The sequence below is a fragment of the Leucopleurus acutus genome (genome assembly GCF_964270905.1).
Source record: "Leucopleurus acutus genome assembly, chromosome: 19".
Taxonomy (NCBI): domain Eukaryota; kingdom Metazoa; phylum Chordata; class Mammalia; order Artiodactyla; family Delphinidae; genus Leucopleurus; species Leucopleurus acutus.
Window position 1 is genome coordinate 21,851,429 of NC_139161.1, and position 17,890 is coordinate 21,869,318.

Consider the following 17,890-nt stretch of genomic DNA (forward strand, 5'->3'; position numbering starts at 1 on the left):
CCACATTCCTCCGGCCCACACACCTCCCCCCAGCCCTCCCACCAAAGGGGCCAGTCCTGGGTCTGTTTCCATCCTTGGCTTGTGGGTCTCAGTCATCCCCATGCTCCGCCCCAAGTTCTCTCCTCCCAGGGATTCAGGCTGAGCTTTGAAAGGGTCACTTCAAAGAGGACCTGCCTGCCGAGGGCCCAGCCAGACCCAGGGCTGGCTGCTCGGCCAGATTCCCGGTGGCTGGGGACAAAGGCCCCACTGTTCCCCCGACCCCCAGACGCCCCCAAGTGCACTGGGCATAAGAAGTCTTTCTTTCCACAGTTCTGTTCCTTGCAGGCCCCAGCTCTTTGCCACAGGGAGTAGCCCTGGCCCCTCGTCCAGGAGAGTCTGGGGGGCGGGGGTCAGGGAGCTACCAGTTCCCCACCCCCACCATACACCCAACCCCTTTGGGCAGCCAGGATGTGGAGGCAGCCTTGGGCTGACTTCAGAGCCAGTGGTCCAGGCATCGCCCCTCAGCCACCAAGCCCTTCCTGGCCTGCAGTGGCCTCCCCGCTTCTCCCACCCGTCAGGACCATGCCCATCCTTCCAGGCCTCCTCCAGGCAGCCTCTCAGGACTCCCTCTCCTCAGAGGAGCCTCACAGCCCAAACCACAGCAGCCAGCCTCTCACTCCGCTCCCCAGTTCCCAACAGCGGGAACCAGGTCTCACCTGCTCCTCTAATTTCCTACCACACGGTGCTGATCCCAAAGCAGGGTCCTTAAGGTTTTCTATGTCAACCCCTCACCCAATGCCTGAATTCTCTCTAGTCTAGTCTGTGCTTGCTCACCTCCACTGACAGGGGCCTCATTACCTACAGGGACAGCTCTTCAGATTACTCCGACCATAAAGGGTTCTCTTTATTGAGCCCAAATTGTGTTGTTTTCATTGCCATCCAGTTGCTGCTAATAGTTGAGATTACCAAATGTCAGCCAGTTTGCCTGTATTACCTCATTTAATCCTCTCAACAATTTTGAGGGATTATTTCAGGGATAAGAAAATGGAGGCTAAAAACAACTAAGTAACTTGGCCAAGGTCACATAGTGAATAAGGAGTAAAGCTGAAATTTGAACCCCCTCAGGCCGAAGGCAGGGCCTAGACACCCAGTGTGCCTCCCAATGTACCAGGAGCCGTGCCAGGCCTGGGCCTCTCATCCCCCGAGGTTGCTTGCTGATATGAGAAGGCAGACCACACCCACCACACTTCTTTTTTCCTAGTTAGCTCCCACCAGCCTTTGTCAGCAGATGAAGTGTGGCCTGGGGATAGTGACAGACCCAGCCAGTGGGGAGCAGGGGGAGGCAGAGGGGAGGAGGTCACCCGCCTAGGGGTACACGGGTTTGAGAAGGCTGGAGGAGGTGACCTTGGGACTCAAGTTTAGGACTGGAGGTGAGAGATGGAGAATTGATAACTATGACAGGCCCTGTCCCAAACCTGACACTCCGTCCACCCTCCAACTTGAAAGGCGCAGGATCTTCCACCAAGGTGATGCATTGGGCTGAACATCTCAGGGCCAGAGAGATGAAAAAGGAACAGACATCGTTAATCCAACCTGTCGTCTTTTCCCACCTGCCCATTGCTCAGCGCCATCCCCTTGGAACTCTGCAGGAGAAAGGGAGGGAGTGGGAGCAAGAGAGAAGTCAGAAAGCTGAGGGGCCCACGCGGCTTGCAGGATCCTAATTCCCCGATCAGGGATGGAACCCGTGCCCGCTGCTGTGAGGGCACAGAGTCCTAACCACTGGACCGCCAGGGAATTCCCCTGGGTGAGCTTTCCTTTCCTCTCTAGGTTTGGCTCAGGCACTCCTGGCACAGATAACAAAATGATGCTCCTCTAGGCTACTTTCCCAAGACTCCAACCCAGCTACTTCGAAAGGATTACAGGATTCTGCGATTCCTCCATATATTGTCAGTGAGTCAGTGAGTCGGTCAGTCAACAAACATTCTCAGAGTACTGGCTGCATACCAGGCTCTGTGGATACCAAGATAAACATGACACCTCTGGGGCTGCTTGGAATAAGCACGGCCAACTCCCTAGCTCTGCCACTTACTAGCTGTGTGACCTCAGGAAGCCACATGATTCTTTGTGCCGGTTTCTTCATCTGTCAGATGGATAGGAATAATGTAGCCAGTGGTCAGCACTGTGGAAGTAGTTGCTATGATTATTTTCCCCGTCCGGCAGGGGAGACTGATGTGTAGACCACGCATCACAATGCTGGGGCAGAGCTGGGCACGGGGCACCCACGAGGCCAGGGGAGGGGCTGCTCCCGGCCTGCACTTCACAAACATTTATGGAGGGCCGCTCTGTGCCAGGCACTGTGCTGGCCACTGGGGACACAGAGATGAATGGGACACATTGTCCACTTGTCCCTGCTCCTCCCTGCCCTCCTTTTCCCTTCCTGGGGCCTAATCTCAGAACGCTGCACTGGAGGGGGGCACCCGGGACAGAACTGTGTGGGGAAAGGCATGGCCTGGGAGCCCGGGAGGCAGAACCCCTGGGTTCATGTCCACCACTCCCGGCCTATCTGACCTTGGCCACTCTCTGGCCTCAGATTCCCCACTGTTGGACAAGATGACCCCTCTGGTCCTGACCCACTCTGACAGATGATGAATATACTCCACCCCCATAGAGCTTTAAACTCGCCCCAGAGTCCAGTCCCAAGGCCATCCCAGCCTGTCGTCCCACTGAGGCAGTGAAGAGGAGATGCCTGCCTGGTACCGACAGGCACTGCCCTGCTGACGAGCTGGTGCAATTTCACATGAAAGAGGGAGGCCTGGATCTAAAGGCGGGTTGTTTGAAGGGGATGGAGGGTACTAGGGGAAAGGCAGAGCCAGCTCCCACAGGCCCTATTCATGGCTCTCTCTGGGGAGGGAGAGAGAGCAGGATAATTAAAACCAGGCTTTGTCCAAATCCCTGACCAAGCCAATATCTCACCTTTGAACCCCTGCAGCCAATAGAGCAGGGCTGATGCCCCTTTGGAAGGAAAACACCAATGAACCAAGCCACAGCCCAAGTGCGGTGGGCTAGCATAGGGCGGGGTGGGGGGTTGGTGGAGTAAATGAGCTGATTCCCCACCCACCAACCATGGATGGACACCTGAGGCTCTGCCACCCTGAGACCTCTTGTCACCATCCGTGTCCCAGCTGAAAGCAACCAAGCTCCAATCCAGCAAGAGGTTGACCTTGATCTTGGCCTGTATCCAAGACGGACCCAGATTCAGGGTGAGAGTGACAGCAGACAAGGCAGGTCATGAAAAGCAGGGTAGTGGAGTGAGACCATGAACTTGAGGCAGACTGCTGGGTTCCCACCTTGGCTCTGCCACTAGTTAGGATGTGAGTTTGGCCAAGCTATTGGCTCTCTGTGCCTCAGTGTCCTCAACTGAAAAATGAGGATAATAGCGGCACCCACGTCATGGTGGTTTTGTGAGGATTAAATGAGGTAACTTATATAAATCCTGGCCTAGAGTAATTGCTATCTATGTCTTAGCTATCAGCTCTACTATTAGAGCAATTCTCCATCCTTAAAACACATTTTTTTCAGGCACTAATATATATGCTCATTTGAGTATATTTGCATCTCCCATGAATCTCTCCAGATTTCTACGCTGGAATCCAACATTACAGGAATCTACCTATCCAACCCACTATACTGGAGGAAACTTCCCTGCCTGATGCTCCAGGCTCACCTGGGATGCTGCAGCTTGTAAGCCTCTCCCTAGAAGTTCTCCCAAATGGCTAATTGCAGTCCCTCATTCGGTAACTTATTCCATTCTCCTTTGTAGACTCTCTTTTAATCGGATACATCATGAAGTCCTTCTTAAGTATCCCTGCGATAAAGGATGAAGCAAGAAATGCCTCTGCCCACTACTGCACGGCCCTGTTCAGCACCCTCCCTCATCCCCCACTCCACGCCAAAAATGCTGCACCCCTGGGGGCCAGACTGGCCTCCTGCTCCCCTTGCCCCTGAGCTCAGGGTTGGCCTGATGCGGGGGCACAGAGGTCCCCATCCAGGCTGCCCAAACACAAGGCCTATTCCCAGCGTCCAGTCCCTCTCTGTTTGAGCTGAGATCCTCAAAAGCCTGCCCCATTCCCCATGGTGTCCCAAAGGCACCTTCCTAATAATGTTCCCCTCCCTAGAGCTTCATCTTGTGCTGTGACCCATCAGAAGACCCAGTTTCTAGACCTGACACTGTCGCTGTGTCGTCTCAGACCCTAATACTTACCACCCTGCCTGCTCCCAGGGCTTTTGAGGCCCTCAAATCCAGCACTGAAGGATTTACTGCCCTCATCATTCCCAAGGGGAGGGAGGGGCTTCAGATGCAGGAACTTGGAGCTCCCAGAAACCTACGGTGGACCCAACCACCTTGTGAGCAAGCGGAAGAAGAGGCTGGGGCTGAGGGCCTTTGGGCTGTGTTTGGAAGCGAAATGACTGGTTATGTAATTGAGATTCAAGTCGCAGGCCAGTGAGCACATCTTAGTGAGAGCAGCCGCTCTGGGGAATGGGGCTGTTGCCCTGGCAAGAGGGGGAGAACCCCAGGGGATCAAACACCTTCCCTGCCCTCCCACAGCTGGGCCACAGGGTGGGGCTGGGGGTGGAGATAGTAGGGGGGGTGGAGATGAAGTAGGTGTTGGCGTGTGTGTGTTGGGGGGTGGGGGGTGGGAATCCAAGGAACTCGACGATAATGACATTCACTTCCATCCCCAGTCCACTCTGAAATTCAAGTTTCTAATTACGAAACACTTTGGCTGAAAGGTGGAGGGGGAGTCAGGGGATAGAGATGCAGACCAAGGGAGAACTGTGCCTACATCCAGCTCCTGAGATACACACCAGTCTCAGAGTTTGCAAAGCACCAGACCCCAGCTCCAACACTGAGGGGATGGTTGGGGAGGAATGGCCCTAAATCCTCCAGCCCCGTCAAAAGAGGAAGAGACCTTCTCAGCCCAGGTCTTGATCCCAACCTGGACCCCCAGGAAACTTCTTTTTCAAGCTCAGAAAATGACTGGCCTGACAGTGTTCAACCCTTCGACTTGGAAAGGGATGGAGTGCATGTTGGGGCGCTCCAGTGGGACAGGGCAGTCAGGCTCAGAGGCAGGGTGCTGGCCCCAGTGGGGCCCGGAGGCCCCTGCTGGCCCTCCCCAGCCTCAGCAGCCGGCAGATGAAAGAACCCAAGCAAAGCCGCCCAGCGCTGAGTAATGCCCCTGGCACCCCGTGCCCAGACCCACCCACAGCCAGCCCAAGAGGGCAGAGGCGAGGGCAGCCGCGCCTGCAAGACCAGGGGTCCCCGGCCTGTTTCTCTTCCCCGGGGTGGGGGGCGGTGGACCCGCGCCGGACAGCTCGTCGGGCGGTCCGGCCCAGCAGCGGGGGGAGTGTGGCGCAGGGAGGGGGTGTCCGGCCACAGTGGCCAAGGACATCCCGCTCTGGGAACCCCTCCCCCACTCCCTCTCCCTCCAGCTGTGCCGGGGCCTCGCCAACGGAAAACGAAAACTCGGGCAGAGGAAACGGCGGCAGGCGCCCCGCCTGGAAAACCCGGACAAAAGGCGCGGGCCTCCCGCCCCCGCTGCCCGGCCGCCGGGGGCCTGGCACCGCCGCCCGGGTCGGTGCCCCCGGCCCTGGCAGCCCCGTGCTAGCCCCGGCCCCCTGCCTGCCTTCTTCCTTTCCGCCCCCTGCCCAGGGCAGCTCGCGCTCCGGCCCCCTCCCCGGCCACCAGCCGATGTTCCCTGCAGCCATGCCCGTGGTGCCCGCGCCGTGCGCCCCAGGCTGTGCCCGCCGAGCGGGGGCGCAGCGACCCCGGCCCCAGCTGCCAGCTTCCCGTTAGCGGCTGGATCCGCCCCCTCCCCTGGCTCAGCATCCTCACCTTGGGGGGCCGGGGCTCCGGGCGGGGCGGGATCCCGACCAGGCAGAAGGCGACTCCATTCATCGGGCGGCAGCTGCGGCTCTGCTGCCAGGGCACTGCTGGGGGCGCGGGCAGGGACCAGGGAGGGGCGGGGCCGGAGGGGCGGAGCCGAACGCGGAGGGGTGGAGCGTCTCTTCGCTCCTCCTCCTGCGCTCCTGACGGGGCGCACCCTCTGCCTCTTGTTAGGGTAGCAGACTGGTACAGAGGGCTGAGGCAGGGGTTGCCGCTGGCAGCGGAGCTAGAGGGCAGAACACAGCCAGCGGAAGAGAGATGGGCTTAGAGAGGGTTTGGGCCGGCCTCCAGGGGACCAGCCCATAGACGGTGATCCGGGCCGGCCGAGGAAAGAGGACAACGGCACAGAACACAGAACTAGCACCGAGGAGGGAGGGAGGGAGGAAGGAAGGGAAAGGAAAGCAGAGAGAAACACAGCCAGACAGAGGTAGTCAGAAACAGAGACGGAGAGACCCAGAAAGCATGAGAGAGGCAGGGACACGACAGAGACAGAGTAGAAAGAGGCAGAGAAAATCAAAGACAAAGATGAAGAGACCCAGGTTGGAAGAGAGGGAGAGACAGAAAAAAGGCTTAGGGAGCCTTCCATCCAGAGACTCACGGAAGCTGAGACAAGGGCAGAGATGGCTATACCCAAGGGGGAGGGGGAGGACGACAAGGGTAACAGGGGAACTTTCAGGGGCTTCATGCCCCTCAATCTGGGACACCCCTCCCAGGCAGCGTCTCAGCCCAGGATCCCACGCAGGCTGTAAGAGAGAGGCAGGTGCCCCAGCCCTTCAGACCCCCACCCAGCCAGCCTGTGGCTCAGGCCGCTAGACAGCCCACAGACCCACTCTGCAGTGGGTGACAGTAAGAGCAGAGACTCTCCAGACCTCCCAATCACAAGCTCCCACAGCCTCCCTTCCCAGCTTCACTCTGATCTGGACCCAAAGAACCATCGGGGTCCTGAGTCAACTTCTCATTTCCCTGCCCCCACGCAGGGCCCCTGCAGCCCATCCCCTGATGATCCAGGAAGGGGCAGTGTCTCAGTCCTTAGTTTCTGCTGGAAAGTTCTTTCTGCTCTCTACCTAACATCCTTCCTACCTCCTATGTTTTACAGGCTATGCTTACCTCTTTCCCTTGCCTTGTTGTAGTTTTTAAGGGCTCCTGCATTCCTTCACCCAGATTGTGAAGAAAGGAAGGCAGGGACCATAGATAAATAGGAATATGATTTGGGCAAGGCAGGCAATGAAAGTGGGAAGACCGCCTCCGCCTGCTGAAATGGCCCACCCGCTCCGGGGCAGTGAGCCTCATAAACGCTCTTTGCTTCACCACCGCCACCATCCCGACTCCTGAGAGTGGATCAGCCCCAAGTCCTGGACCCCTCAGGATCAGGGAGTCAGGCCCTGCAGGGGGCAGTATGGCCCAGACACCTACCAGAACATCCTTACTCCGGTAAACCTGAGGAAGGAGATACTGACTTGTTTTTAACTCTTATGTTTTATTTCATTTACTTTAAATTCCCTGGAAATCAATGGAAAGGGACGCTTTTGTAATAATGGAAGGGCAGTTAAGGACTCCTTCCTTCCCCATCTCTCTTCATCAAGGTCATGTGCAGCCAGAATTATGCCCCACTTCTGAGAAGTTCTTCCTGCTATCTAACGGTAATCCATCATACTGCCTGTATTTTCTTGCTTCATCTTAAACCAGGTCCCTCTGTCTGACTCTTTCTGCCCTGCGGCTCCAACAGTCCAAGGCTTGCTGCCACCCCGGCTCAGGGGTCCTTTCCTCTCAAAACAAATGTGTAAGGGGGGAGTGGTGGCACCTGAGATCCAGACTGGACTGAGTGGGGAAGGGGGGGAGGGTGGTGGCCTCTGGGGTGCCCCTGGCTCACTTTTTCCAGAGCCTGATGCCCTTAGACACTGCAGGAGGCGGTGAGAGGAAATGAGCTCACACTGGCCGGCAGGCAATTCCTCCCTCCACAATGCACTGCACTCACCTCCCCCATCCTCTCCCACTTCCCAGAAAGTGCGCTCTTCCCCCACCCTGCTGCCCTTCCCACCTCTTCCTGCACCTTGACCTGCACCCCCATCCTGTCCCGGCCCTCCCCCATCCACCTTCTCCAGCACCTCTTTCATTCCTCCTTTCCGTCCTGGCTCCCCAACCCCTCTGACATCTGGGTCTCATTCCCTGCATCCCACCATCCACACCCCCCAAACCCACTCTATGCCTGGCACACTCCTTCTCTGGGGATTAGGGCAGTGAAGCCCAACATGGGATGGAGGGTGTCCCTCACTGAGGACCCTCTTTATACTCCCCCTCTTTCTAAATTCCTCTCCCAGCCCAATCACCTTCCTTCATTCACAAATGTTTATTGGGAGTCCTGATATACCATGGGTGGGAGAGTGGAGGTTGCCCCTGGGGATAGGAGATAAGGCTTAACTCCTTCCCTTGAGGGGTCCTGAGATCCCAGAAAAGGAGCCATGGGAGGCTGGAGAAGCAGAGGAATTCTTCCAGAAGCAGGTGACCGTGATCTTTTGAGGGCGTCATGGATGGGATGGGGTGAGGTGGGCAATGGGGGGAGAAACACTCCGGGGAGAAAGACTATCATGGACCAAGGCAGGGAGGCAGGAGAGAGCAGACTCTAGCAGTGTGGCTGGAGCCAAGCGGAAGGTCCGTGGGCAGGAAGCATGGAGGGATGAGGAAGGAAATGCGGGTGGGGATGTTACAGTGGAGTGACTGTGCCTGAGGCACTTAGATTCTAGCCTGGCTTAGGGCAGGGATTTAAGCGGAGACGTGCCATGGCCACTGTGGCGAGACGTGGAAGAGAACACGGAGGGCAGCAAGGAGCCAGGGGTGGGCGACCAGGTGGGGGGGCCCTGCACCTGGGCAGGGGGCACCAATCATCAGAGGCCCCCGGATCTTGTTGACCAAATGGGAGTTGCGGGAAGGAAATGGAAGAGTCTAGAACAACTCCAAGGTTTCTCGCTCAGAATATTAGGTAGACGAGTTGTCTGGAGTGTTCTCAGGGAGAAGGGACATGCCAGGCACTGAGCTAAGTAATCCTTTGTATACATTATTCCAAATTAGCCTTACAAAGGAGCTGTGAAACAGATATTATAATCCTCATTTACGGATAAGGACACTGAGACCCAGAGGGCTTCAGTATCTTACCCAAGGCCATGCAGGATTTGAACCCACAGCCTTTGGGTTCCAGAGTCCACACACTGAAACCTGCAGGCTGTGTTGCTGGTTGAGTAGTGATTGGCAGCTCGAACCCTGGGTCCGCCTCCCTGAAGAGAGGCCTGAGCTAGAGAATGGCTTTGGAAGTCATTGGTGGATCAGGAGTGTGGTTCAGATTCTCCAGGGACAGCGCAGAGCGGAGACCAGACGTAGGATGGGACCCAAGGGCACTCACCTTTCGGGGCAGGTGAGGAAGGAAGAGGCGGCAGGGAGGACTGAGGAGAGAGAGCCAGAGGAAGCGGCACTGTGTCAGGCAGGGGACGGGTAGAGTGGAGGCCAGACTGTGCAGTGAGGAAGAGCATCGAGGGTGAAGAAATTAAAAAAAAAAGGGGGGGTGGTGGTGAAAAAGGGAGGGTGGTGAAATGGAATTGGGCCGCTGAGACGTTACCGGGAAGGGCCAGCCGGACAGCACAGGTGAGTCGGGGTGAGGCGTGGCTCCGTTTGGGTGGGGCACACTTGAGCAGCCTTTTTGGTTGTGGAGGAGAAGCCAAGGGAGAGAGCCTGAGGGGGTGATGAGTGGAGTAGAGGAAAACGAGCCCAGAGTCGTGCCAGAGGAAGAACCCGCCTTCCCCAGAGCCAGGTAGGGTCAGCAGGGGAGCATGGGGGAGGGCAGGGAGTCCCCAGCCCAGAGCAGTCCAGGGTCAGGATCAGGCCTGGGCCAGGAGCCAGCAAGGGGTTGTACAGTGTCATCAAGGAGCCCTGAACCAAGAGTCCAAAGACCGGGGCTCAGGTTCCCATGCTGCCCACCTAGTAGCTGAATGTCTTTGAGGAAAAGTATATTCTCTGAACCTCGGTTTCATTCTCTGTAGATGAAAACAATAGGCCTCCTCTGCCAGTCTCCAACTGAGGGCTCACGTTTGATGATGATAAAGGAATGGGTGGAAGGCGGGTTACAGGGCTGGTGACCATAAACCTGGTAATAGCTGCCTGCCCTTCCATTGAAGGGGAAAGAGCGCCCCCTGGTGGAGAAGGGCAGGAGGGCAGGACTAGAGGGAAGGGCTGAGGAGAGACCTGACTTGTTCTTGTTCCTTTGGCTTTCAGCCCCCAGATCCTCTGCTCGTCCCCTCGAAGCAACCCATGCCCACCTAAACTTTCATTTCCAAAGCAGGTGGTAGCCCAGTTCAGTCAAGTCCAAAGACATTTATTGAGTGCTGTCTACATGCAAACTGCTCTCTGTTGGGTCGCAGGGAATGAACCAGGTGATGTGCTTGTCCTCAAGAAGCTCCTATTCCAGGGAGGGCAACAAGCACAGCAAAGGATGGCTGGGATGGTGCCATGATGGTGCCACAAGCAGAGCATCGAGCAAAGCAGAAGGGAGCCTTCCATAATGAGAGGAGAAGGCAGGGGCCTTGGGAGGTAGTGTTTGACCTAGACCTTGAAGGCCCTTAACAGGCAGGTGGCAGAGAAAGGAGGCCTGAAGGCTGAGAGCTAGGGAAGGGTGGGGCCCGGGTCTGGCAGAGCCCCAGGCATCACAGAGAGGGGACCTCAGACCTCATCAAGCTCCTTGAATGGTGTTGGGTGGGGCAACGGTCCACTCGAGATCATGCCAGTCTCTACCCTCATCCCTGCTGCCAGGTCCCTGAGGAATCCTGGATAAGAGGGATCCCACCTGAACACACCTCGAGGAGGGGGGTACAGCCCCCCTGGCCCGAGGGCTGAGAGGCACTGGCAACCTGCCAAACAGCTGGGGCCCCAGCCCAGCAACCTTTGGACAGCTGACTTGGGGTGGAGAGAGAGGCTGCAGCTTTCCTGGGCTGGCGGCAGGGCAAGCAAGCCACACCCAGCGAAACCCTGGTATCAGGACAGGGGGTGGATGAAAGATGCCCCACCCCTGCCTCTTGCAACTGGCAGCCCCTCGGGGGAATCATGTTGGGAAACGTATGTCATGGTTGGGGAAGAGGAAGAGGTTTTGGGCTGGGGTCTCAGCCCCGAGGGCTCTCCACTATGTGACACCGGGCAGTTGAAGAGGTGGTGGTGAGGACTGTGTGTATATGAGCGTGTGTGCAAGACTAAGAGACGACTTATGACGACCGTGACATCACCTAGCAGGGGCTTGAAAACACCAGGATGGAAGGGAAAGGAATTAAAGTGTGTTGAGCACCTACTATGTGCCGAGCTCTTTACAAACATTATTTCTTTGCAAACATTACTCCCCATGACAACACTGTAAGGTAGGTATTATTAGCCTCATTACATAAATGAGGAAATGGGCTCAGAGAGGTTAAGTAATTTTGCTGAGGTCTGACACTAAGCCCTTACTCTTTCTATGAAGCACGACCCCTCTGGGAGGAGCTAGGCCATGTAGTCCCTTCCAGCTCCAGGATGCTAAATTCATGATTCTTTGGGAGGGCTTTTAAATTCTGCCAGCAACTGGCCTGCAGCCCTGCTTCTGCCACAGGCCCTCAGACCCTGCCTCGCTCTACCTGGCCCCTGCAAATCCCTGCACAGAGGAGGGACGGCTCCACTCTCCTCCCTGTCTCCCTGCCCTTCTGGGAGGGTGGGGGTGGGGAGAGGAGGAGAGACGAGGGGAACCTAGAAGCAGAGCACAGAAGGAGGGACGGGAGGAACAGAGGGGAGGGGAGAAAGGAGGAGGGGAGGGGTGGCTCCCACCACCCCCTGGAAGCTCTGGAAATCCCCAGCAGCTGCTCCCCGCTCCTCTGTCTGGCCCTGAGCCAACCCTGGGAGGGAGCGAGGGGAGTTAAATGGAGAGAAAAGAGGGGCAGGGCACTGACCACAGGGGGGCAAGCCCTTCAGTCTTGGCACCCACCCCGCCCAGCAATTCCAGCCCCTGTGAGAGATTCCAGGCGTGCTCCCCTTTAAGGAAACCCTACATGCCAAAATCCACACATACCAAACAGACACATCAGGGCGGTCCTTGCACTATAAAAGGATTCTTTGCTTTACAAGAGGGTTGGGCACAAGGGAAACTTAAAATAGGAGCTTCCCCTGGTGTGGTGAAAGAAGCTCTGATTTCAGAAGCACCCCATACACACCACGCTTCCGGCATATCCAGAAAGCTGGCGACACCCGCGGGGCTGGCAGGGCTGCAGCTGCCTTAAGGCACTGACATCAGCGCGAGCACCTCCAAGGTTGTGCTGATCATCAGAGTCCCCTTGTGGGTTGTGGGGTGTCTCACAGTCCAGGGGACAAGCTGGCTGTTGTGCTTCGCAGCAGAGGTGTCTTAGGACACCTAGAAAGGACTGGAAAGCCACGGCTCAGCACAGCTGGCAGGGATTTCACAGCAGCCCAGAGAGGACAGATGTCCAAGGGCTCCCAGTGTCCCTTTGATGAGGCCACGGCAAGAGCCCCATGTCCTTACTCTCCTCCATGGTCTGTCCTCCCTTCCACGATGCCAGGGCACAGGAGAGCCAGGCTCTGCCTCTGGGAAAGGGGAAGCACCTGACCCCCAGAAGAAGTATGAAAGGCTGATGGAGGAGCAACTCAGGCCGTGCTGCAGGCCCAGTGAGATGCGTTCAGAGTCCGCTAGGCAGAAAGTAATGGTGTCCCCTAGCCCTGCCCCTCCTTTTTTTAAAAAATGGAGGTGAAATTCACATAACATAAATTTAACTATTTTAACGTGAGCAATTCAGTGGCTTTTAGTCCTGTCCCCCCAGCCCCTGCTTTTTTGTGCTCAGAGTGGAGTTGAGTCAGTAATGACAATAGCAGAGAATGACGAATGGAGTCCCCTTCCCCCTGCCAGGCCTGGTGCTCCAGGGAGCTGCCACTGGCCATTTAAATTAACAGCCAAGATGCCCAGCAGGCCTGGAGACTAGACCAGCCCACAGCCCTCCCCAAACATCACGCCCAGCCCAGGGAAGATGCCCAGAGTGCTTCATGACTCCTCAGAGCCCCTCTTCACACCCCAGAACTTAAGATCACCCCATCCCCTGACTCCACACCCTCTACCCCTCCCCACACCCCTGCTCACCACCATCACAGGGAACACAAGAACCCCTCTGCCACAGAGGGGAGGGTGTCTCAGAGCCCAGGGCCCCAGGCCACCACTTTAAGCAGAGCCTGGGAGTGTGGACACTTAAAGGCCCACCCAGGAACAGAAAACCCTTCCACTCCAGACCCCACCCCAAGACCTCTCACCGAGTCGGGATTAGGAAGGCAGCAAGGCAGCCCTCCCTTCAGCCCACATCAGGATTCTGTCCATCTTAGAACAGGGGGCTGCAAGTCAGGATAGAGGGCCCCCCACTTACTTAAGGGGACCAGCCCCTCTTGTCCAGGATTTGCTAAGCTCTGTGGAGGGAGTGAGGTGCTCTGACCTGAGGGGGCCATCACCCTGACCTCCTCTGATGGATACTGGCTGGAGCTGCAGGTCTGTATCTGGGGGGCATGTGAAGAAGCTGCCCAGCCCACCCCATGTTTTCACTGCCATGAAATGGTGGTAGCAGTTGCTGCACCTGCTGTAATTGGGAATGGAGGGGGACGCTGGCTGGGAGAAGCCCCTTGATGTATAGGGGGGAGGGGGACGCTTGTATCTTTAGGTCCCACAGGGTGGGGGCGGCCGGGAGGGTCAGCGGTAGTTTTGCGACCACCTTCTGTCACTCCTTCATTATGCAGAGCCTGCTAGGATCCTGGATGGAGCCGGGACCTTACCGAGTGGGGAGGGCGGCTTCTAAATGCTCTCCTTCTGGAACGGGGATGGGGAGCGAAGCAGCGTGTGAGCCCTCGGTGAGCGCCTCCCTATTTGTCAGTGGTGGGGGAGTACTCGTGTGTGTGTGTGTGTGTGTGTGTGTGTGCGCGCGCGCGCGCGCGCTCACCGGCTCTGTGTCACACCAGCCGTAACCCTTCCCCAGAGCTCCGCCCGGAGCTCCAGAGCCCCAACCCCTCCCAAGGTGGCGGGCCCCCCTCCCTCTCGGCGCACCCACCTTCCTCCAGTCCTCACGCCCCCCGCCCTTCCCTCCCCGACACGCACCCGCGCCCGCTGACCTGCTCCATGCTGCCGCCCGCTATGCAGTCCTCGCCGCGTCAGCCCGGCGGGGCGCAGGGGGCGGTGGCCCCTCCATAGCGCCCAGTCGGTGCAGCACCCGGCCACCGCCGCGCGCAAGGAGCGCCTGCTGTAGGCAGCCCAGACCCCCACCCGGCCCGCCCCGCCCCGCCCCGCTCCGGCCCCGCCCGCAGACCCCGCCCCCGTCCCGCCCCTCCCGCCCCACCCTACCCGCGGGTAGAGGCACAGCGTTCACACACACAGACACACAATGCACACACACTGCTCACACATCCAGGGGCGCATCCCTGCCAACACCCACCGTTCTCCTGTCCTGGGGGCAGTGTTAGTCCAGAGAAGATCCCCTCCAAGGGCAGCCCCTTCATTTCTGAGGTTATCAGAGTCGGAAGCGCCCCACCCTGCATTTTACAGGGCCACAGAGGGGCTTGCCCAAGGTCACACAGCAGCTTGGTGACAGAGTTGACCCCATGGCCCAGACCACTGTGACTGCCTGAGAGCGGGGCAGAGATACCCACAGCACCTGGACCATAGGGAGACCCTGCCCTGGTGAGCAGGGTTCAGAGCCATGTGACCCCATGAGAACAGGAGCTGGTGTGGAGGGCCACTCCCTGTTGCCAGGATTCAGCCTCTCTTCAAATGTGTTCTGAGGCCCTTGGGTGGGTGTGGGGAGCAGGAATGGAGATTCCTGCCGCCCACCGTGTACCATGCCCCAGGCATGTGCCAAGCAGGAGGAGGAACTGAACTGTTTGTCCACTGCCAGAGAAGGGTCATCTGAAGCTCCAGATGCCAGCTGGGGACCTGACTTGTGGGCAGTGGAGCCACCAACTCTGGTGAAAGCCAAGGAGGTGGCAGAAAGACTGCCTCCCCCACTGAGACGCCTCTCCCCCATCCGGGGTGGCTCCTGACGGCCCACTGCCCCTCTATCCTGCCCATGTCAGGGCAGGGCCACACCGAGGGGGCTATCACATGAGCAGGCATGTGAGAGGAGGGCATGTTGCCCAGGGCAGGAGTATGGAGTCCCGGAGTGGACAGGGGTGGGAATTAACCTGCCCTAAGGCGGGCAGTGGGGTTGGGGCATCGGTGCGCAGGCGCTGGCTGCCCAACACCTCTGGGCCAGTGCCCAGGCGGCATGAAGGGGATTTCACACTTCTCACTGAGCCCTGGCCTCTTTGTTAGGCACCAGAGGGTGAGGGAGCAGGGTCTGGAAGCTGAGATGGGGAGGGTTAAGCTCCTCAGTGGGCCCAGACAAAGGGGGCTTTATAGGCTGGGTGTAGGGGGCATGCTAGGGGGAGGAATTCAGGAATGCAGGCTGGGGAGGCCCTAAGCCCCCCGGGCAGCCCCGTTTGGGGCTGAGGTTGGACTCCCCCAGCCCTCCCATGTTTTGGCCCTGCAGAGTATTTGCTGCTTTGCTCCTGGGACTGCAGCCAGGAGTCCCGGCGGCCCTTCATCCCCAGCCGCCCCTCCTCTCAGGGATCTGGGGGGCACTACCCACGCACTTCCAGTCTTCCCCGCCCAGCTGGCTGCAGCCTCTCTTGGCTTCCCTGCCATGCCCTCTCAGCGGCCTCGTAGTCCTGTCTGCTACCAGAGTGAGTGCCCTGCTGGCTGCCAGGGGAAGGGAGGGACAGACTTGGGTAAGGTCACAAGGCTATGGGGTCAATGGGGCCCTTTGTCCCTTCAGACAGAGTCTGTCCTGGGCTAAAGAGATAGGAGACAGAGAAGAGTGCTAGCCAACAAGCACGTGCCCCCAGCCCTGACCTGGCCTCTCCCAGGCCGTGGTGGGGCTGGACCTTGGGCTGTGGAAGGCAGGCCCGATTCTTCCCAGTTGGTTTCCCTCTGGCTCTCTTTCAGGGCTGAAGCAGCCACTGAAAGTGAAAACAAGGAGGAGGAGGTGGCCCGGCAGCAGCCACCCATGCTGGCCTCTGAAACAGCTGTTGCTTGGCCAGGCCTAACGTCTGGGCTTGGGCTTTGCAAGGTTGAGAACTGTCTGTCCCCAAAGATGCTGATCTGGCCCTGAAGAGTAAACTCCTACTAGCCAAAGTCATGGTGGCTAGATTGCTAGACCCTGAAGCTCTTTTATCAAAGCACCCTGAGCACTACAGGAAGCTTCACAAGCAGAGAATCCCAGTGAACGGAAGTGATGGTACTGCCCACCGTCTCTGCCCCAGGCTGCAGGGTCCACATGTGCAACCAGCCCAGGCCTCCCTCTTCCCTGGCAGGCCGGATCTCCGACAAGCTCCTACTCTGATTCCTGTATCTACTGTGCATGGGTCAGAACCTTCGACAACAGCAGTACCTCAGAGGAGCAGCAGTAGGGGTGGGGCAGGGCCCAGCTCAGGTTGTTGGACAGGTGTCTTATTTCATCTCCTTCATAAGATTAAAAAGAGGAAAGTCTTATCTCTTGATGAACGTCTTGGGCAAAAGTCCCCTTTTAGGGGGTAAAGAAAATGTTCAAGTCTGGTCAGCATTGTACTTTCCATCTCGTTGAGAAGTTTCAAGTAACGGTGGAGGGAGGCAGACCGAGATCAAAGGCCGGGGTCTGCCGCTTATGGTCTTGGGCAGGTATTCTCACCTCTCTGAGCTCTAGCTTCCTCACTGGTAAACCAGGAATGATAATAGCACTACTTCACAAGGTTGATGAAAGATTAAATGAGATGCGAGTATAAAATGCTTGGTCCAATGAAGTCCCCATAAATGAGAAATAAAAGTTAAGTGGGCTTCCCTGGTGGCGCAGTGGTTAAGAATCTGCCTGCCACTGGAGGGGACATGGGTTCGAGCCCTAGTCTGGGAAGATCCCACACGCCGCGGAGCAACTAGGCCCGTGAGCCACAACTACTGAGCCTGCGCGTCTGGAGCCTGTGCTCCGCAATGGGAGAGGCCGCGACAGTGAGAGGCCCGTGCACCGTGATGAAGCGTGGCCCCCGCTCTCTGCAACTGGAGAAAGCCCTCGCACAGAAACGAAGACCCAAGACAGCCAAAAATAACTAAATTAATTTTATTTTAAAAAAAGGTCCACGTCAAAAAAATCTCTAAAAAAAAAAAAAGTTAAGTACCTTCTACAAAGAGCTGAATGAATTCATCTTATACTGATTATTATTAGCTTTAGTTCAGCAGGTGAAAATTTCCGGCCTTGTGCCCAATCTGGGAGGCCAGACCCTGGCTACAGCCAGGTGTTCCTTTTGAGGGTGGCACCGGCCTTTAGCTGGGTGGGGGAACAGAAAAGAAGGGCAGTTTCCAGCCCGGTGCTGATCCCGCCCCCACCCCCACCCCCACCCAGCCTCCTTCTCTTTGCCTGTGTAGCCTCCGGGCCTCCCTGGGGAGCCGGAGGAATGGAAAGGGAGCTGAGAGCCACCAGGTAAGGAAGACAGCTCCCCCGGTGCCGGTGCCGTGGGCCTGAGAGGAGAGGAAGGCGGAGGAGTACCCAGGAGGGAGTAAAAGGAATTGAGAGGGAAGCGGGGCGGTGGGCAGCGGGCCTCACTCCTCCACCTGCTGCTCTGCAAACAAAGCCAAGAATGATGCAATCCTGGCCTGGTGCAGCTGAGGCTGCAAAGCCCTGAGAGGGGAAAGTGGGCATTGGGGGTGGGGAGGGCAGGGGCAGCAGGGCAGATGCAAGGGGCCTGTGGATGCCGGACCCTGGAGTCCCAGCCCGACATGTGATTTCTTCCTATGGCTCCTGGCCACCTCCTGAAGCCCCTCACCCTGGGTCAGACCCCTCCCCAAAGAGTCACAGCTGCCTTCGAAGCAGGAGGCAGACATGATGCAACTAGGACATCATTCCACAAGGGGTGGGAGAT

The 17,890-nt window shown here is 57.7% G+C and overlaps 1 protein-coding gene across 1 annotated transcript in view; it reads right to left on the reverse strand.

The window, feature by feature from the left end:
- The window catches only part of ARHGAP23 (Rho GTPase activating protein 23), a gene marked incomplete at both ends in the record, with an annotated part of 71,220 nt that extends 65,285 nt beyond the window's left edge, over positions 1-5,935 (reverse strand). The window contains one exon of the mRNA XM_082860353.1: positions 5,873-5,935. Coding sequence (XP_082716479.1) covers positions 5,873-5,935 — 63 coding nt within the window. The remainder of the gene's footprint in view (positions 1-5,872) is intronic.
- Between the last annotated feature and the right edge of the window lie 11,955 nt (positions 5,936-17,890).